This window comes from Echiichthys vipera (genome assembly GCF_963691815.1).
Source record: "Echiichthys vipera genome assembly, chromosome: 15".
In the NCBI taxonomy this organism is placed as follows: Eukaryota; Metazoa; Chordata; class Actinopteri; order Perciformes; family Trachinidae; genus Echiichthys; species Echiichthys vipera.
Genome location: NC_139840.1, coordinates 21,100,779 through 21,123,269, shown reverse-complemented (window position 1 = coordinate 21,123,269; position 22,491 = coordinate 21,100,779). Strand labels below are relative to the sequence as shown.

Below are 22,491 nucleotides of genomic sequence, written 5' to 3'. Positions count from 1 at the left end.
AGAAAAGGCCTCTAGCAAACAGTAATGATTTGATTGCCAGAGGCCGCCACAGTTTCATAATCAACCTAAAATATATGTTCACTTTCCCGGGGAATTCAACTATGCGGGTAATGGTGATGCGCCATTAGTTCGACTTGGAAATATCGGACTTCGGCATTACCCAGAGCCTTAGCACATGGAGCTCCCCAAGGGTCGGATCAGCAGAGAGTTCGCCGCGGCTTAAATGTATTAACTTGTACACTTTCAGTCTGGCAATAAGGGAATCAAACCAGGATATTGCATAGGCCACCAGGACGTTTTTGTCCAAAGTGACTTACAGGAGCTTGATGTCATCAAAATTGGAAGAACATCCTTCCCAAATTAAGAGCTAAAAGCTTTCTAGAGTGCTACATTGCTTTTTAGTTTTGCATTGTTTCTTTTAAATTATATGGAATTACTAGTGTGGGGTGTTATTTTTCAGTCTGTGGCTAAATAGGGGCTGTGACGCTGCTGTCCTGACTTCACTGGTGTGTTCATTCCACCACTGCGGGGCCAGAAGGGAAAGAGCCTTGACCGAGATGACAACAGGGTCAGGTAGGCTAGGGTAAGGGAGTGACAGGGAGGCTAATCATCCAGAAGCAGAGCTACAGTGTCGGGTTTGACCACTGCTCTGTAGGCCAGCATCAGATTCTTGACCTGGATGAGAACTGCAACAGGGAGCTAGTGAAGTGAATGGAAAAGAGGAGTGGTGCGCACTCCAGTAATTGCATTTGCATTTGTAACTTATTTGCCAATGTGTACGTTGATACAGATAGACCTGCAATATCCTAATGCTGGCGGGCCACCATTAGATGTTTTATGTGAGTATGAAGTTTAATCCTGAGTGCGGGACGGTCCCTGGAGCATGGAGGGGTGACATTACAGAGATGGGGAGAGACAGCTGGAGCCTGGGGAGAACTGGGGAGCAGTGAGAACGTCTGATGCAGCAAGGCCCTGACCCCCATCCCCACCCACACACACACAAAAACTGGCCACTGCGGTGTTGTTTCTACAGTAGGGAACACTCAGAGAATATTATATCGCTGTTTATTGTTTGCTGAGTAATGACATCTACTTTTTTCAGTCCGCAAACTGCAGTTTTACATAGGTCTGGGAACAGAAAGCTTACTATAATTCAGGTTTTGTCACTCGACATTCTTGACAGTTGTAAGAACAAACTACAATAGTCTGTCGAACAATGTCCTCCTATAAAACTGATTCAGTGAGTAAAACAGCAGGGTAGTAAGAAATAAGCGGAGTGATCTTCCACCTGCCAGCTCTGGCAAGGCTTTCATTGCCCTCATGGCTTATATATGAGACTGAGTTACAAAAGTGATATTTCTGTTTCATGTGTAAGGACGTTTGAGAAGAGCATTACCAAGGCCGGTTTTGATGTCTTAGATGTTGCCCGCGTCAGTGCTATATTCTTCATGCATGCAACAGAGACGTTTCTGTTCTGTGATAGGTTTTTCAGTCACTGGGGTATCGAGTGAGCAAACAAGCTTAATGAAGACTGAAGAAACTAAATACGGGAAGGAATCATTTGCTAAAATAAAGGATTACAGCTGAGTAATGTCTGAAAAGGCAGACCGGCTGATTAGGGAGACAATACAGGAAATATTTCTCAGAAATGTCTCAGACGAAAGAGGCGGGTAGGTGGAATCTTGAGAGAGGAAATAACATGCTGTCTGAATGACTTCAATCTGATGTAAGTCCAGAAAGGGTCTAACAGAAAAGAAAGAAAAACAGACTAAGAAAAGAAAAGAAAAGGTGAGGAAAAGAGCAGAGTAGAGCAGAGTAAAGGGAGACACACCAAGAGCAAGCTACTATATGAAAGGGAAAGAGACAAACTGCTGCATGACCTTTTTGGCATTTTATCCTAAAGCAAAATCAAAATCAAAGCCATCCATAACAAGTGGAAAGAGATGAAGGAGGAGAGGGCAGGCAGAAAGCAGACTTGAAAGCAGAATGTGAATCCACCAGGCGGAGACGAGCTGTCCTGTCTTTATAACGGATGCATTAATGAACCGTGATCTCTGTTCCTCCCTAATCCAAACAAAAAAACCCAACTTCACCGAGACAAAGCAGTGGTACGTCGCTGCTTTTAATGAGAGCTATTGATTATTTCACCTCAGATTTTTATGAAGACATAGGTAATGGATTTTTGCCTGAGAAAGAGGCAACATAATAAAAGCCAATTACTTACAGACAAAGTCCCTGCCAGACTGTTGTTTACCACCGGAGTGAAAAATGAGAATTTCTCTCCACTGTGGCTTTTTGGCAGGAGATCTGTTTAGAATTTGTCACCTTTTACAAGACCCAGGGCAGTGCTCACCTCAACAGTGCAACGGTTTAATAGCTTTGCTTTTCATTTGAACATCACAATTGACCTTGTCATTGCTGACAGAGAATAAGTGTAGAAACTCTTTCATTTGTCAGTTGTCAACAGTTATGTGATATAATATTGTAATAAAGGAAAGAGTTGTATAATGAAGCTTCATAAAGAAGAAGAAGAATTACTTTATTAATCCCGCAAGGTGTAAATTCAATTTTTTCAAACAGGACCTATATACATGCAGTTAATGGAGAGATGTCAGAGCGAGGGGGCTGCCAATGGATTGGCGCCCTGAGCAGTTAGAGGTTTTGCTCAACAGCATCTCGGCAGTGCCCAGGAGATGAACTGGCACCTCTCCAGCCACCAGTCCACGCTCCATTCATGGTCCACACAGGGACTCGAACCAGCAAACCCTCCAGTTCCCAGCCGAGTCACCTATGGACTAACATGCCTAACATGGAGCTCAGCATGTATGAACCAGAAAACAAGTACAATAGGTGACCTTTAAAAATCATCATTCAGAATCTGAAGGACACACTTCCTGGTGTCTCACAAACCTATTCCTGAATAATCCTGACCATCTATTCCAACTGTGTGAGGTAAAAGGCTTTGAGGTCTGTGTGTCTGTGTGTGCATCTGCCTGAGTCTGTGTGCTGTCCAGGTTCTGATGGTGAAGGAGATACTGTAGCTCAGCCTCTCTGCCTCTGAGCTAAGAAAAAGGCGCTCCAATAACATGAGTCATTCTCAAATTCACCGCGTCATTAAACCGGGTTAGCGTGGCCATGTCCCTCTCTCTGAATTATAGATGCAGTACAGCGGAGAGCGCTTTCTGCTTGAAAACTACAAGATGGAAAAATGTTATTAAATGTTATTTTCTGCAAAGTGCATTAGTAAGTAATGTACTGTGGCATGCAGCTCTGCTTAATATCAGGTGTTCTACCTGAGCTCCACATGTATGACTTTATCAGCGCAATAAGCCACAATACTTGCAGTTTTAAGTTTTGGTTTCAAGCCCCAGCAGACACTGGGCCATGGATAAACCCTTTTAACACATACAGACAACAATTCACAACTATTCACACTCACACTGATGAGGAGTTTAGAAGAGCCAGTTAAGCCAATTTAATCACAGAACTGTCTTGTTGTTAATCGCCAGAATTAAGCACTGAGCTTTACTTCTTTTTCATTCATAGTTACTATTGAATTTAGGTGGTTACTGTTCAAACTTTACTGTCATCTGGTCTGTTATCGACATTGGTCAATGAATCGATTTGTCGACTGGCAGAAAATTGTCAACTATTTTGAAAACAGATTAGTTGTTTAAGTCTTTTGTGACTAATCTAGATTACTGACAAATTTGTTTTTGGATATTTTGATTGCTTTTTTCAATATTTCAAGATATTTTCCAATAGTGACGGATAATGACAGCAATCATGAGATGCAGTCCTACTGTCATCTAATAGTTTGTGCTATTGTCGTGTAACTTCAGTTTTTTTTTTGAGGCAGAGCGTCTAACTGAAACTCTGTCTCCTCTTATGAACATTATTATATTAATAGTTCACCCACATAATAACTCGCAGAAGAAAACTGTTTCTTAAGTTAAACCTACTTTTGTGGTGACACATCAACTGTTTCAAATACCATCAAAGAGAAGGCAGAAGAGTTAACGGAAAAACAACACAATGGGAAGACTATGCATGAGAGCCACATAGCAAATGTATTATAAATGCAGTACGTTCAGTGTGTACCTACTGTAAATATCCACATGAAAGGAAATCTAAAGGATGAAACACACACAGAACTGAAGCTTCCACTCTGTGCAATGCAAACATATTTACCAAGAAAACCAGCCCCATTGTAAAGTCAATGAAAAAGTGAGGCTTTATTTTCAACTCCCCCTAGAAGACGCTCAACGGGGTTTGACGCTCCATAGATACACAGAGCTTTGTAGGAGGAAGTTTTCATCAAAACCCCTTTCAGAAGAATATCTATAATCCACTACAAATTACATAACTTAAAAGACCAAAGTGAAAACAGAATACGATGGATTTAAAAAGAAAAGTTCCATCAGTTCAGGGTTACGTCCTCACATAAGATGAAACACTGAAGTTCCCTCACGCCTGTCAACTTCGAGAAATTAATTTAAAAGAAGGGAGGAAAAACTGACACGCAGAACTGAGCTGTAGTCCGTGATTTAGTCAGAAAAGCGTCAAGTGGCTAACATGATCCCTCTTGTTACATCCTTGGAAAGGGGACTTTTCAAGGATGCAACTAAGAGCCAACAAAAATGCCACTGCTTTGGCCAGGGAGCAGAGAAGCTGTTGAACAGCTGGCTGCAGCGGCCCACTTCCTCTGTGATTACCCATTCATCTAATACAAAAACTATGAGCTCTGGCACTTCACCTTTCTCCAAAGAGTCATTCATTTTTCAGCGCTTGCGAGCAACTCACTCAATGTGGCCCGAATTTAAATTCTTAATAAAGCAGTGTAACGCTACTCCAGCGTGTAATTGGGAATATAGTCAGTGAGCCAGAATGATTGTGGCACAGATGTCTACAGCACCGAATCCAAAATGCCTTAGCCGAGGGTGTCTGTGGGCAAATGTAAATCTGCACTGTACATCTGTGCACATGTGGAACTGAAATAGACAGAAAGTACACGAAGGTTGGGGGGCAAAAACAAGATGAAGGTTGTCTCCATGTGAGCCTCGCTAATTGCTCAGGCTGTAGCATTACTGGAGCATGATGCATTAAGGTGTATGCTGTGCTGTATGTAACTCGTCTAACACAGTCGTGCAGTCATCGGTCTCTGCTATTTACATAATGACAAATGTCCTATCTCTCATCACGTTACAGATTGGATGCAGTCTGTGTGAAATTCCCTCCGCTGTTAAGACAGCAAAACAATTCCCACTTTAGCAAAGTTTAATCAATAAATGTGAAGCTCGATAGCTTTTGACTTTAAAGTGAAGTGTTGCATGGCATTTGGGTGTTAAGCAAAATGCTAAATGTTCATGTCAGAAATTGTTTTCTGCACCTTGATTATAAATCAGCAAAATGCAGCACGTCAAGAGGTTTTCCCTGACAGATGTGCAATTCTCATTATAGCTTTGTAATCTAACCAAGTGGCTGGCACAGGCAGGTAATTTACCAGTGAAACAAGATTAATGAGATAGATGACAAGAGAGGCATGCACAAGTAGGTTGGTTGCTGTTGCATTAAATGCTGCATGCATCTTTGCACAATGTCCATCCTTGAGGCTTTTCCCCTCCTTCTCTTTTCTCTTCAGTGTGATGATGGCATAGCTGGAAACGCTCAAACTGAAAGACAGTTGTGATGAAGTGGATCTCATTAACGATCCCTCAATCTTCAATCTGACACTTCTAGTCTGGAACACATAATCAAGAGGGCCCCAGTGGTGAGGACTACCTGTATTACAGTTTGACTTTAAAGAGTAACTAAACCCGAGTCTTTACTCAAGTTCCTCTGCCCTTGAAAATCAAATAAGGCCTCTGAATCGTCATCTGCAAAAATGCGACTTACTGTATACTCGAGGTTGACTTATATATGTTTTTTTCCTTCTTTATTATGCATTTTCGGCTGGTGAGACTTATACTCCGGAGCGACTTTTAATCCGAAAAATACGGTACTAAATATGTCAGATGGGATCGGCTCCAGCCCCCCGCGACCCCGACAGGGACAAGCGGTTGAAGATGGATGAATGAATAAAATGTCAATTTGGATCCCAATCCATCAACAACATTACTAAATACTAAAATACACTGATTTTCAGCTTTAAAAAAGTGATTTGGGAGTTCTATTACTCTTAGGATGTTTCCATGTTCACTACAGCACAGTAAAAAGATGACAAATATCAATCTACACCTGTTCTTGGTAAAAATAAAACCAATTTGTGTCAGAATTGAAGATCCATCCCGTACTGTATTTGCAGAGAGAAATAAAAAACCCTAACAAAAGTATTGTCGTGTGTGTTGGTGTTCAGAATTTCCAATTACAACATCAAGTCAATACATAAGGGATTTCCATACAAATGGCTTTCTTCTCGGCCCAGATCTCTATCTCTTTAGTCTGCAGCCAAGAGATGAAACCCTCCTTCATTTATCTTTTATTGGATTTCCAATATAAACGTGTTATCCTTCAGGGGTCCCTTTATGTCTCCCTCTTTGCACTCAACTTTCTGGGGGTGACATGAGAGGCTTTGCTCGACTGCTACATTATTCATCGAACCCAACCCACACATCCACAGCCAATAAATGGACCAAAACAAGAATGTATATCCTCTGAAAGATTAATTCTGCTTTGTCTTGTTTCATTTACCGCGCAGCTTGACGCATTTTAATTCCCTCCCACAATAACATTATTAATAGAATCAAAATACAGTTCTTAGTTATAAACGATTACCATTTACATGTATCTTTGGGAGTTGACTTGTCTGAACCTGTGTGGGCAGACAAGTATACGCACAGCTGTTAAAGCCTTTTAAGTATTTATCCATACCATCAAAAATGTATGAATAAATAAGCATCAGCAAAAGTTTAGACAAAACCTCTTTATGTGATTTTTAATAAGAGTTTAAAACCTCAACTATCTGCTTCATAGGGACTGTGTGGGTGCAGTTAGATCTGATATGATTGACAGTGACAAGACAACCCGCCACCCTTCAGATTTAAATGTTGCTAAACTGTGATAGGTGCAATATGTGACATCATCTCTTTCTATGAGTCCCTCCCACTTCAAAGCAAAAAAGCAGCAAAAATCGATGAGCAGCATGGATCGGGAAGAAGCCAGCCAGCTGGACATGTAATAAACTGTGTTTTTAAGCAGCCTAAACACAAAACAAGGCTGCTACAGTATAAACACAGACCTCTACACACTTACGGTTATAACACAACTCAGTCAGACATTTCTCTGTTCTCATCATCATTATTATTATTATTATTATTATTATTATTATTATTATTATTATTATTATTACTTTAAAATGTTTTAAAACTGTATTTTTCGGGGGTGAGAAATTGAGATTGCTCTGTGAAAATGGAAATATTTGTTGCTGCCACACTCGTTAGTTCGACTGTAGGCAAAGGTACGATTCTTTGATTGGGCGGTCAACGTTTACAGTGCTGCCTTTGTCTCCCTACTGTATGTGCAGATACAGTAAGGAAGTAGTAGTGGCAGTGTGGTGTTTGATATTGTTTTGTTGTAAATGTATTACAGTGAGGATTACATTTGACCTAGTAGGGTTGAAACGCCTGTTCAGTGCAACACATTTCTGCAGCTATATTCTAGTGAGTGGATATTCTCCACTTTGCCCCAAGATATCATGAATAATGAAGCACTAAATTGATAAATAATGATTCATAATTCACCAATGGGGTGCTTTCAGCTCCATCTGATATCTGCTACCCCAAAGAGAAGCAAGCAGCCATGGGAGAAAACAAAATCAGCATTTAATAAAGAAAGAAAACAATAAATAATTGCTTCAAGCCTCCCACACTTAAGCCCATGCTTGGCTGCAGAGACGTCAAGTCAACTAACCCCAATCAGAGCCTGTGTGTGGGTGTGCTAGACTGGCACAGGCTATGAGTGAGCGAGCCAGAGATCCTCAGCTCCAACAGCTTGGCAGAGAGTTAATCGAGGCCTTTCTATGCACTCCCCATCAGACAGCATCGAGCATTGAAATGTGTGGGCGAGTGTAGGTAGGCGAGGAGGCTGAATGGACGCTGGAGCCAAGATAACAAGGTAAATAAAATAAAGTACAGACAGGTTCTAGGAAAGTCAAATTAAATCACATATAAAAGGACTTAGATGAAGGCTGGAAAGCGTATCCAGATGCAACACACAAAATTCCACCATATTTAGCCAGCCACAGCTTCTTTTTTCTCTTAGTGTAGAGTGTCTGACTGTAACAGTACATCCTTGTATAATATCATAAAGAATTGTCAACTCATTACACTTTTTTCCATGTTTCCATCTTTAGTCTGACATTGCCTGGATCTCTGTGGGGGTGGGGGATTCGATTTTCCCGAACCAATCAATAGAGACCAACGTATCCACCTAAATCAAACATCATGTTAAGTAGACATTGACAGTAGTCATGCATACTGGTTTTGCAGAGTCCCTCTGTCTTGCCAGCACCCAGAGCTCCCCACTTGCTCACCGGCTCGCGTCAGGCCGGTAACACAACATGGACTTGTCTCCCTGTGTGTACCACCCATGTTGTAAAGATACAGAGCTGGTTGAGGGTCAGCGACGTTTCTTTTAAGTGGGGCAAAGCTAAATAAAAACAAACTACAATGTCTGGAGATACTGAGAAGACATGTTTTCTATATAAACACAGCTTGACAATGGTGTTAGTCCTTTCCCCTGGCATGGCTAGTCGTAAGTCCCCCTTGTGGTGCTAGTTGTTTCAAATCAAATCAAGAAACCATTTCATGGCAGGCAGGATGCCAGACGAATCAGTCGACTTGGTGGAGAGGGTGGACTCAAAGATGCTCCAGTTGAGATTTAAAGCAACACAGATGACAATTCAGAGAAAAGGAAAGTCCTTGGTCCTTATTTCTGTAGTTTTGTCAATGATTTCTATCAATATTAACATCAAGTTCATTGCTGAGATCTGGTAATGCAATGACATCACTAAAAAGAAGTCCAATTGGCAAGAAGCACAAGTAGTCCGACAATCAAACAACGTACAATCAACATATTCGAAAGAAAAAGTGATGGGGGCAGTAAAATTACTATCCTGTCCAAACTGCCATTGTAAACATCTACCACAGTCCATAGAAAAACCCACAGATTCATTTTGCACCCATGATCCTGCTTCTCAGGTTGGGAGCTACAGGTGTAGGTAATGCCGCTAAACCGCTGACTATTTACAACCTGGCTGAGCGCTTGTGTTTCTTGGCCTGACAGACATTGTTGTAGAGGTTACTTTGGCCAAGATATGCATCATAAAACCATGGAAAGCAATACCCAAGTTGAAAAGATGTCCTTGATGTGAGCAGTTGAATGGTTTCACTTACTGCAGGTCTCCTCTGCCTCATCAGAGCCATCGGGACACTCTGGTTCCCCGTCGCATCGCCAGCGTCCCGGGACACACTGGCCATTTAAGCAGGCAAACTCCGCAGGGGCGCATGTCTTCCTGGCTGCTCAGAGAGTGAGAGAAAAACAGAGACAGAGAATAACGGTGAGAACAGAAAGTGTGAAGACGTTACGACATGGTGAAAGCATGGTCAGTCTGCTGTACGGCTTAATCTCTGTCATGGAACTGGTCACATTATCTGAATCCCACCAGAGATCATTCCTCTCATCAGAGGAGATCAGGCTCATCATCTCTCACATTATTTCTAGCCCTCTCTCATGATATCCCTCACTAATTATCTCCACTTCCCCTGTTTTCTTGTCTCCTCTTCATTGTGCTGTCTCCACCTCCCCTCCCTTCATCTAAGAAGCCTAATCTTTTCTTCAGGTTTTCCATCACAGAGCAGTGAAATAGTTGCTGATTGCTGAACACCGTGAGCTCTGGAAGGTTAAACCTTTTACCTCCTTAACTCATTTACCACGGAGAGCTACAAGCCGGCAAGACTACGGGCTGATAAACACGTCAAGCTTGCTGAGAATTGGATATCAAAAACATGTCAGGAAAAAGGCCTGTTTAAGCAGAAGGAAGAAAACTGAGAGTGATCAAAACTTTCACATAACAGCCTAGAGCAAATCACAGTTTCTACCCGAATCGTGCTAGCCCACTGTGTTCAAAGAGAAAAATGCACTTCACACACACACACACACACACACACACACACACACACACACAAAAAAAAACACTCTCCACCTGTAGCCACTAGACTGCATGCTCGGCCAGAAGTAGACAGGGGTCAGAGCCATTCGATTTCCTCAGCCTGTTACTCTAGCAGGACCTGCAGTACGGTCTAATAAATCACTGGCTAAAGGCTCTCAGCGGAGCTCTCTGGTGTGTCTATACAGCCACAACTTCTCCTTCACCACACCATCTTGACTCTGATGCTGCAAATTAGACAGAGCGTTTAGAGATGTGCAGGGAGCTTAAGCTTACCTGAGGGGCTGTAAGGAAAGAGAGCAGGCAGTGATTATTCAAGAATCTGTCTTTGCGGCGCTCACACTGATCTAACTCGCCTCTCACTTCTCCAACTTCTTTCTTGACCTCGGTATGAAAGAGCTAAAAAGTCCACCAATACATGTGAGATACAACGTAAAGATAGATTTAAATTTACATGCAAGTCAGTCATTATAAAGTGCTGTCATGGTGCAATGCTAAGAAGAATGGTAGGGATTTATGATTGAAGAGCAAGACGTCATCTGTCACACAACATCCCATGACGTCTGTGATACTGACATTCAAATTCTGTATTGTGTTGTACAGTTACGATTGAGGTACCAACATCGATCATGTCTCTCATATGCCAGATGGCAGGCATTCTCCTCACCTTCTGCTAACTATGTTGCATAGGGCAGGGTCACTGCATCCGGAGCTTAGCAACCCAAGACAATTCACCCTCCGCCCCCCTTGGTTACTGTTGCTAGGCCTTGAAAACTTTAGCACCCAGCATGTCAGTATAGCATTTCAATGTTAGAACCACAATCCAAAAGTAGGCTGTAAAATTTAATTCAACTCTGTACTTAACAAAAACAGATTAAGAAAGCCACTGAATGTTTATATAACAATGACGTAATCAAAAATCCTTGCATAAGATTGGATAAACCACATGACCGTCATCTTTATTGATGTGCTACTTCAACCATTCACATCAAAACCAACCCTTGACGCTACCACTACAATATTTGCTAGATTGGACAACACGGATTAAAAAATAGCACCATCAATATTGCCTACTCGCTACGAGCCGCCATTGTTGTCTGAATCAAAACAGTCGCTTCTGCGCTACATCACATCTATAAAAATCCCGCCCGACGGTCCTGATTGGCTCGTCCATTTTCAGTGGTCCCTGAATCCCTCTCCTATTGAGCAATCCCAGGTGGATGAGTGGAGCTAGGTGGAAAGAAATTCATCGAGTGAGAGTCATGTTCTTACACCCTACTGCACAACTAAACCCTCCAAACCCATACATTCTGCCAATGGTTGTGTTTTTTCCAACTTTACACCACTTTTCTGTCACCCTTCTATCTCCTTTTTTTCTGGCTTTATTCTAACGCAAATAAAATCCCACTGAAATTAAAGTCTCACATTTGAAGTATGGCTCACTTAAGCGTTATCTATGATGTCATTGTAAGTCATTTTACTGCAGTCCAGCAGCTATGGTATATGATAGCCTGCCACTGAGAAGCATTCAGATTAGAAACTGCTTGTCTCTAATTCTAAATCATGTTTAATTGCCCAATTCTCAATTATCTTCTGTGTCAGAGTGCCAAAGTCAAACCGATAACGGCTCATCTTGGCTTGTTGACACTACAAAAATAAATTATAAAACGTCTAATACTGTCACTCTAACAGGACACGTGTTTCAGCTGTAAAATGTGTTTTCAGCCTGTAACCACAATCAGCGACCCTCGTTTCATTCAACTTCAAAAATGTAAATTCACATAATGTCTCGCCTTTTCTGCAAAACGTGATGAACTGACCCCATTAAACTACTGAGACGAACATTCCCTCTCCTCCCTTTGTTCTTTCAGGTCTCTCCCTTCTCTGAACATCCTAACATCTCAGTTTGCCACCACAAAAAAATAAACACAATTTTAAAGTGTTTCGGTTGTTTGATTGTTTTTATACCAAAAAGCACATTGGTTTCCAAGAGTGCAGCTTAAGTGCCGGTTGTGTCCTCATTAGAAAGCAGGAAGGCGGGCTTATGTTAAAGGTTGAGACAGATGATTATTGGGCAAACAAAGATAGTGACATCCTTTTAACAAACACCTCCCTTAAGTGCATAAACTCATTAGGGGCGTGCTCCTCTAAAGCACTTCATAAATGCCATTGATGCATACAATCACACCAGTATGAGGACTCTAGTCCCTGTAACATATGTCTGCATTGAAACATTCTTCTCTTGGAAACATTTTTAAATTGCACACAATAAGGCGAATGTCCATCCAAGTTACATTTAACAGTGCAACCTGCAGGTCCAGCCTTGGGCATACATGTAGGCCTTATAGGTGGTAGCTTATGTGGAGCAGTCATGGAAACATTACTAGAATATCAAGTAGAAGTAGTGTTACTTTAAAAAAAAAAAAAAAGGTACTAAAGTAAGAGAAAAAGGTGTCTGTGCAAAAAATTGTGGCTCAGCGGAGAGTGGGTCGTCCTCCATTCGCAAGATCGGCAGTTCGATCCCCAGCTCCCCCGGTGCACATGTCGAAGTGTCCTTAGGCAAGACACTGAACCCCAAGAATTTGCTCCCCGTGCTCAGCATGGGTGTGTGACTGTGGTGTGAATGGTTAGATTAGATGGTACGTAGATGTCCACTGCCATCAGTGTGAATGTCTGTGTGAATGGGTGAATGTGACAAGTAGTGTCAAAGTGCCTTGAGTAGTCAGAAGACTAGAAAGGAGCTGTATAAGTACAAGTCCATTTACCAAGTCCAAGTAACCAGTAGGAGCTTAAATTAACACATGCCGGATGCAAAAATCATTATTAAGCTACACAAATTAACTAACCCAACACTTCCCGTAGAGCCAAGAGCAAAATTGTGATGCAGAATGATCAGCGAGGCAGACAACATGGAGCTGCCTGACCCAGCTGCACCTGACGCATGGTGTAGGTGTGTTTGATTTGGGTCACTTAGTGTGCTCGCCGGGTGGAGCATTAAGGTAGATGCAAATTGTTTTTAACGCAAAAGTACGATGATGCTAATCATGGCCCATAAGGGGGTATTCCTTAATTTTCTTGCATTGTTGTGCATTGGTAACGTTCACTAAACACTAGCTCCGGGACGGGTGCGATTGCCGTTCCATTCCACACCCCTCCCTACCTCTGACCCTCGGCCGGTGTGTCAGCTGAGTGCAGCGTCACCTCTCTGGTGCTCGGCACTCCTGTGGACGCACACACACCTGCCGCTTCTTCTCTGATGCAGCTGATTTTGTATCCATTCTTTAGTTTCATTCTCACACAATTTAACAGGACCGATTCATGTGACTTTTGTTTTTAGGCTTCTCAGAAACAGATGTGACTTGAAATGAAGTGAAGTATAAGACTTTGTAACTTTCTTACACTAACATGAGTAAAAGTTATTAGTCACTTCCACCCTGCCTGCAACACACACGCACAAGCACACGTGTATTTGCATTATTCATGCACATTTGCAAAACATATTCATCACTCAGGTAAGTAGGTGTGCGCTGTAAAACTACCAGGTTTAAAGGAAACAGAATAATAAGAGTCATATGATTCTACACATCCTGGAAGATTAAAAAAAAAACCTTATTCAATTAATTAATGAATCTGACTCCCATGAGATGAACAAAAAGAAAGATGAAGGCAGAATTGAGAATCCAAGGCGATGCAGTATGTGCTGGTTAAGACTCTGCTTAAGACTTTATTTGATCGCATGACAAAGACCTTGAGAATCTCCCGTTCATCCGGTACGTGGCGTCTGCAGGTCAGATGTGCCCACGTTATAAAGTTTCTCTCCCAGAGTCTGAGCCTCTTACCGATCCAACTGAGCTCGCTACTTATTTCAGTTGAGGTCTGCAGGGGCCATGGTTCACTTGGCAATAATTACCTGGGCCAGCTCATGCCATCTGCTAGGAATGACTTTCTGTTTTAATTAGGAGAGGTTGAAAATGTTACCCTCGCGGGGGGCTAAAGGGGAAAGTGACAGGAGAATGAGAAGGAGGCAAGCCTTTAGATAGAAAGCTGGGCAACAGCCTAAGTGAGTAATTGTAGCCAAGATGGAGAGTGACAGACAGTAATAATGCTTTATGGAATCCTAATGGAAAATGTGATACTGAATGAAAACTGAATAAAATCCGGCAATAATACTGTAGATAGCAGGGATAGCACTTACTCAACGTTAACGTACACACACACACACACACAGTGACACACAGTGACACAGCTCCAGAGCATTTGAGAAAAATATAAGACAAAAAAAGACAACAGTTCAGTGTTGTGTGAATCACCTGTCGTGAGCATTACTAATGGGATGTGACACGGACAGAATCAGGGCCCTGCACAGGGGAGTTCACCCAGCCATGTTTCCTGGAGGAGGTACAGTGGGAAGGAGCTCCACGCTCCGACAGCCCCACCTGGAGCTTTCTCCTCTGGGGCCGATGTCAACATTTCACCGCTTCTAATCCTTTTCATCTTCCTTAAACACAGTTCATTTGGAAGTGCATGGTAAACCTATATGCAGTATGGGTTGCAGGAACATTGGGTTGATATTGAGCTTTATATGATTATCAGATATGGAGACATCAGTTTTGCTCCCCACTGATTATTTTGTATTCCGTAGGATTTTGATTGGCAGCTTAAAACTTATAAAATGTAGGGATGTATTGTTTATTGTTAGTAAGCACAGCATTCAGAGACAGCTCCTCCTCTCCTCCCCAGATCAACAGAGAGAGAGAGAGAGAGAGTGGGTGCCGTTCAGTGAGGACAAAGCAGTGTCAATGCTTCATTGTTGAATTTTTTATCAAAACAAGGCGCTAATTAAGTTGTTGACTTAAGTGAAAATTAATCTGACAGTAAATTGGTTTAAGCAAAAGATTATATTGTCAGTTTTTTTTAACTCTGTAATTGTGAGCTTCCACCCACGGTTAATGCACATGTATGTTGAGCTCAGTTAAATGCACCTTGGTAGCTGTAGTTAACGTTTCCCCTGTGCTTGTACCATCGACAGAATAGTTGTGTGTCCATTCAAGCCACAGAAGTACTCCACCTGTGAGTCACATAAAGTTGTCTATGGTGAAAATGACTGGGATAGCTCTTTTCACTTTTACAACTCTATACTTTACAACTCTACAACTAATAACATTCCCATCAGCATCAGCTGTACATAAGGTTAAGTGCTAATTAGCAAATGTTAAATTATCATATAAAATAATATCATTTGATGGAAAAACAGCTCAATTATTTAATTTTTCTAGATTTGTTTAGTGTTGAAAAATGTAAAATGTATTAAATACTGGTACAAAATACAAACTAGCAAGCTTCATCTCAAATCTCTGAGATGAACAGATAAAACTTTAGTTTAAATATGTATGAGTATAAGATGAACATTTCAATGCATCCTGTCAAAAGCTGAGCTCACTCAATCACTCAGTGATGTTCAAGAGCAGGCAGCCTTCAGCCTCCTTTTTTTATCATGAAGGATATTAATGACAGCTCTTTCCATTTGGAGACCACGAGTAGCTTAATAGGTAATGCAGTGATAAGCACATTCTCCTGGGCATTAGAAGACAAATGGCCTCATTAGCTCAGATTGAAGTAGGGGAGTGTCGTTGGAGCAGGAAACATAATGTATCCTGTTGGTTTAAACCGCCATGCAAATGACTAAACCTCCCAAAATTAATGAAGTATCATGGTAGCACACAAAATGCAACGGGGCATCAACAAGACTTGGGACAAGCTGTTCTTGAAATTGCTTTAGCGAATGATTATAGAATCTAATTAGGCTAATTTGCTACAGATGCACAGGAAGCACTTTTCTATTTCTATCTCATTTATATTTTAGCAGATCTGTGTTATTGTGTACCGTACCTATAGCAGAAACCCCACATGGGTGAATTAAATGTGTCGTTAGAATAAGTAATTTCTCCTGCCGATTCCATCCCCTTATCTGTAAGTCACTAAGTATTGCTCCCCGTCAGCCCTGGAACCAACAGGAAGACAAGAAGTCAAATGGGACTGAGGTTTAACTCAGCACTGGTTGATAGAGTATTGATCTAGCAACACAGAGCCACAGAGTAACGGCATCTACAGATATTTTCCCCTCTCTTTTTCTTATTCTACCTTTTGGCTCTTTTGGACAAATTGAGCGAATCAAACGTGAAAGAAAATACACTCAAAAATGTGTTTTTCTTAAGTATATGTCCCCTAAAATGTTTGACCTTGACTTTACTGACTTGTATCTGTGCCAAGTCTGTCACTAAATATGTGTTTTCTTATTCCTCTCCTGAAGAAGGAGTTTTGGACTGAGCGGACTTTCAGTACAGAGAATGAAACCAGTCATCGTATCTGTGCCAACCACTACCAATTAACAAGCTAACAGCCAACATAAGCAAATAGAAGATGGCATAAACACCTACCGTTCTGATACATGACATGACATTAATTTAGCTGATGCTTTTATCCAAAGCAACCTAAAACAATGTGAGCAGCTAAAAAATATCCAATTGGCAAAACGGCTTCAAGAACTACATTTTACAAAGCAGTTTTGTTTTTTATATATATATTTATGTTGAATTAATTCTGAATTGACTTAACTTGAGTCTCATTGGCCAAAAGATGTGTGTTATAATATATAGAGCTGGACCAATAATATCACAGACATATCTGTATACATTTATTTTTACAGAACATAGAAGGCAGAAAACAATGCCTGGGGTGATTTAGAAACAGTGTCATTACATACAGTAGTTTTCCCAGCAGAGTGTGGTCAGCAAATGACAGATACTGAACATACAGCTCTGACATTTATTCAGATATCTATTCTATCTTTATTTATTTCTAGAATTGGTTGACAATGTAATACATTGTATATATAATGTATAATGTTAAATATATTTCAGTTATTTGTTTAGGAAAGCAGCCTTTACCTCTGCATAATCCACATAGATAAGGTCTATTTTCATCCCGGCTCAAAAATGCACTATATCGGCCGCCATATTGTTAATCTGTGAATTTTTTCCTCTAGACTGGTAATGGTATCGATCTAAAAAAAAAAAAAACAACCTCATATCGCTTTGGCCCTAATATTATCATCATATGTTGTCTTTTTAGAGATAGTTTCAGTTTTGTGTGCTGCTTGCCTAAAAAGAAAATTGCCTAAACTGAAAAGTGACCTCATCCTTACTCCCCCACCTGATGTTAATTTGTTTAAACAGCAACACTGGAATATGTCAAAAAAGGTACAAAGGGGATAATAACAATCATGATATAGATTAACTGTACCTTAATGGGGTTTGCGTAGCACACAAATCCTGCTATCAAGTGTGCTTGACAGTACATTTAGGATGCCAGAGGTAAGGCAGGCTACTAGCTGCTGTTCACTGCCCAGCAATTCTTCTGACCTTGTGTACGGACCAAAGACACATACTGTGCTAATTATAGCCCCTCAGCCTGCTAAAAGACATTTTTCCCTCCATGTCAGGTCTCACTGGCACAAACACCTCCTGACCAAAGAGGAGACTGGGAAGCCTGAACTAGCAGAGTTTCTTAGTTCCTTAGAGGCAGCCTGAGAATGATTTATACTGAAGACAGTTTCTTTCAGCTTGACTAAACCCAAAGAGATTTACCTTGATGTCTGAAGTATGACAGAGAAATATCAAACAGTGGTCTACAGGTGGTTGTGCATGGACCTCTGTGAGAAGGGAAATGAGACACAGCTGAGCGACATTCAGAACAAGTCTTGATTTATCAAATTGTTTCCAAGCTTCAATGCAATTCTTTTATTCATGCTCATGTGACGGTCCACTTCCTTTCGCTCTAAGAGCTCATATGAAGCGTGCAAGGGCTGGACGCACGCACGCACACACGCACGCACGCACGCACGCACGCACGCACGCACACACACAAGATGTATAGAGATGTGAAATACAACTGGGGATACTGCTGAGATAACACATATATTGGTATTTACAAAAAAAGCTTGCCACTGGTTTTGACTACAAAAACACATATTCCTGCCCTTCACTGCGTAATGTCTGCTCCATGTGTCCTTTTCCCCCTGTTTGCTGGTTTAGAGAAGCAAAACACGGTTGATCTACAGCCATATGTCAACATTTTTCTTCCCACAGCCGAGCATCTTCACTTCCACTCAGTTCCATTATACGAACCACCGGTCAGGTCAAGGCTGCAGAGGACTCTACATAGTCAAACAAGCTGAACACTGTTTGAATTAAGTTTGGCCAAGAGTGAAAAAGAAATATGAACGGCTGGTAAAACTTCAGGATCCCTGAAAAGAAGTAAAAACTTTTGCATACACTGGTTTCCGGTTCCAAAGTGTGTTGAGTTTACCCACAAACAGCAGATAGGAACTTCTGCCTAACAAGTTAAGAGTGATAAATAATGAAAACAACAGAATGTATTATATAGGTGCATAGTATATCATCTGTTTGCTGTGTTTCAAAGAAATAGCCATTGAATTTCTTTACATTCAGTAATTACAGCCTCTGATTATATCTTTTAGTAGGTGAGTCTGATTCCAATTGCCTTCACAGGAGATTCACAGGAAACAACTGATGTATTGTGTCTCGTCGATATCCACTTCACTGTATGTTCACTCTCCTAACACCGTATCGGAGCTGTTTAATTTACTGAAATGTGAAGACTTATGTCCTTAAAGTACTTGGACTTTTGGCTGAAGTCGGACCCATTATAACTCTGGCCTGCTGTCAAATAATCAACAATTATATAAAAAAAACATATGCCAGACATGACCATTTACTCACTGCATTAAAAGAAAGAGAGGAAGAAGCAAACAAATCCTTTGCGCTCTAATGTTGCTATGACTCATTATAGGCTGAGGAATGTGATGAACGCAGACGGATAATGAAACGACCTACATTGGCTAACAACACTTGCATAAGTTAAGTTCTTATCATTTTTACGATACACTCACCATAGAGATACGTCTTGTGACATACATTAAGCTGCTGAAAGAGGAATGTTTCCCTTTATGTCACTACAGAATTTTATCCACATAAAGGAGGCATCAGGTTCATCAGCAAAGAACAAGGCTGTGAACATAGAGACAGTGCCCATATTACCTATTTATAGCGTATCTTTGAGCGTATATAAGATCAGAGTGCAACAATAGAGACAAGAGTTTCAAAGTGTACTGTACAGGGTTTGTTATATTTGCTGTTTTCCCATTATGTCATTTGATGTTCAATATATTTTATACACTTTGAAAGGTTGGGCGGGATAATATCGCTATAATCTTCTTTCCCGATATAGGTCATTTATGAGAAACATCCTGATATAACATGTTCTCTGGTAATTCCTTCATTAATAAATACTCAATATGAAATACCTACATGTTGAAACCTATTTTTGTATACTCCTGTGTGAATTTAATACTTAACAAATGAAAAACACTGATGGATAGAACTTTAGAGCAAAATAAAAACTCAAAATATTTCACATTAGATTTTCTGAAAACTTTGATTTAGTATGTGCTTGTTGTCAAGAAAAGTCAATATATGATTTCATTAAAATATAATTCCATTGAAAGAAGATAAATACTCATATTGCATTATAAGGGTACTTTACAACAGCAGTTTACAAGGTGCCCCTGAATGCACCATGAGGTTCTGTCGGAGCCAACACATTTAACCATTAGTTAGTTGGTTAACATAACTGAGGAGGAAGGCAAAATGTTGCCACACTGGTGACTTCAGGAAAGCAGGAGGATTTTACAGTTTGATTGATTCTCCGTCATCTCTGACTCCAGCAGAGGCGATTGTGTCTGGAAAAGCGATCAGTAAGCTAACGTTATGCAGCGTCTTTAGCTGCATGCTACCGCTGGTATGTGCGTTACTTTGTATTGTTTTTTTAGACGCACGCAAGTACGCAGGGTGTCACCATCAATCAAAACAGAAAATGTTTCTACGGCCATTGGAGTTGCTTCTATACAGCAGTTGCAAGTGTCTTACAAATGTGTAGCTCTATCAAATCATACACTTACTTTACTTAACATGTCTTTCTGATGTGCGTGTTCTGCCAGAGTGGCGTATGGACTGACAATTTTACATGCCACTCTAATTTACCTGCTAATTTCATACCCTGGTACTATAGCTCCTTTATAGCTTACATATTGTAATGATGTAACTCAGCTGTAATGTCACCCAATCATATGTAAGTCTATTCAGCCAGGAATTATACATCTTATTATGGAGTAAAAACAATTGTTGTACGGTGATATGGTTACTTAGTTATATTTGGTGGTACAGGTTGTGCTCTCGGGGGTGTTCCCTGCATGAATTCCAGCAGCCTGCAAATGATTCAACGGGGAGCACAATCAAACCCCGGGGTGTCAGAACAGATCCAAGCAGACACAAATCACTGAGACTTGGAAGACAGCTTTAAGAGAAACACCACCAGAAACAGGAGGGGGCGGATGATGGTGGAGGGAGTAAAAAGCACAACCAGTCTGCAGCAGAGCAGCAGGTAGGAACTGCAGGGATACACCTTATGTCACCTGCCTTGTTTCATGTGCTGACATTGAGTCTACGTTTCAGCTGAGAACCGGCTGATGATGCACCAATGACTTGCCTGAACTAGGGCAATGTTTCTGCAAAAACAGTTGTGTCTTCAAAAACATGAGCAGCTGTGATGAAGAGCCAAGCAACTACTAAGCATTTCCTTGTAGGAAAAAAATAACAACATTTTGGCAGGAGAATCTAATTATGGCAGGCAGTGGTGGAAAAGCAGGCAAGGTTTTAATAGAGTGTGTTTGCAGAAACCAGCCCCTGCTGATGTTTCTAAATCCATGGCAGAGGTCAGATAATCTGCACTTCTCCACAGTGGGTGTTAGTGCATGCACCCCCAATATCCTACTTTTAACAGAAAATGAGCAGCAAAACAGTAAACTTCCTAGTAATTAATCCTGCTCAACAGATGGACAGGCATCTTGTGGAAGGATAAAATGTAGAAAAGCTTTATTTTGATAAAAGACCTGATTCTCTGACAAGTTCAAACGCACAATCACGAACCTTTGTAAAAGGAATCAAAAGCACCATTGAAGCTTACTTTGCAGATAATGACAAATTGCCAAATAAATGTAGGGGATGTTTTTATAGCTGGTAACCTTCCAACTGAAGTGCCCAACAAATGAAAGGCGACCACGAAAAGGAGACAAGATGGGTGGTGCAGTCTGTCACCTGCCCCACAGTTTTTGGTAATAAAGTGGTGCAGAAAACAAGGAGACACATAGTCCGAAGATCGGTCTCTTAGCCAAACAGCTGACACCTTCACTGCTGCTCTTCCCCCCGGGGCCTCTCCTGCACGCTCCAGTGGAAATGACTCCAAATCAACACAGCAGCCAGATGCTCTTTCTGCCTGGCCTGAAACACCACAGACCAAGATCTTGGTGAACAGAACTTTCACACTCTGCAGAGGTGGCACCCTTTTGCTTTGTGTTGTGCTGCGTGTTATTGAGTCCTACGGTCTTGTATTTCTCATCACAGTCACAGCACCCAGACAATTTCTACCCAGACAATTTTCCCTGGAGATGTATTGATCAGTCTACCGGTTTTTAACCTTCAATGAATCAGGGAAGCTTGACAGCACCACACATCTCAGCAATGACGTGATTCACATTCAAACAGTTCTCACCACCTTAAACCTACAACCGTTCAGCAGAAGTTGTCTTTGATATATCAGCCGCTAAACAGCTCCAATGGCACAGCTGGGGGTTCAGAAGCTTGCTTAAGGCAGATACTCAAAGAAAGTCGATAAGACAAAGGGAGGGTTTTCCACTTTACCCAAAAGTAGAGCTCAAATCTCCAATCTCTAAAGACCACATTTTTAACATTTAGGCTATCACCCCCTGTTCTTTGTATTAGTTTTGAAGTTACATAAGGTATCTGGGATAAAACTTTCCCTACAAAGAGAGAACTTTAAAATCTGACATGTCAGTTCACAGATTAAAAGTCTAGAACTTTCAAAGCCTCATAGAAGATCTCTGGGGAGTACATCAGCGCTGTGGGTTTGCAATACAACTCAGTGCAAGTTCACTGATTAATTAAATGCACAAATGCACTCATGAAAACAAACATCTTGACTTCAAGACATCTTCAGGGTTAACAAATACCATGTCAAGTGTGCCTACGCTCCAGCACACACATAGACTGTACTTTTTCATGTGCAAACACACATTAATCGTTCTATTTACTCTTATCCAACCTTATAGAATTGGTAAAAAAAAGACACACAAATCGGCCTTTAACCCTCTTTTACAGCAATTTGAGAAC

At 41.1% G+C, this 22,491-nt stretch overlaps 1 protein-coding gene across 1 annotated transcript in view; it reads right to left on the bottom strand.

The window, feature by feature from the left end:
* Positions 1-22,491, bottom strand: part of LOC310958038 (low-density lipoprotein receptor-related protein 8-like) — a gene marked incomplete at both ends in the record, with an annotated part of 81,220 nt that overhangs the window by 41,850 nt on the left and 16,879 nt on the right. The window contains one exon of the mRNA XM_083928833.1: positions 9,393-9,515. Coding sequence (XP_083784959.1) covers positions 9,393-9,515 — 123 coding nt within the window. The remainder of the gene's footprint in view (positions 1-9,392; positions 9,516-22,491) is intronic.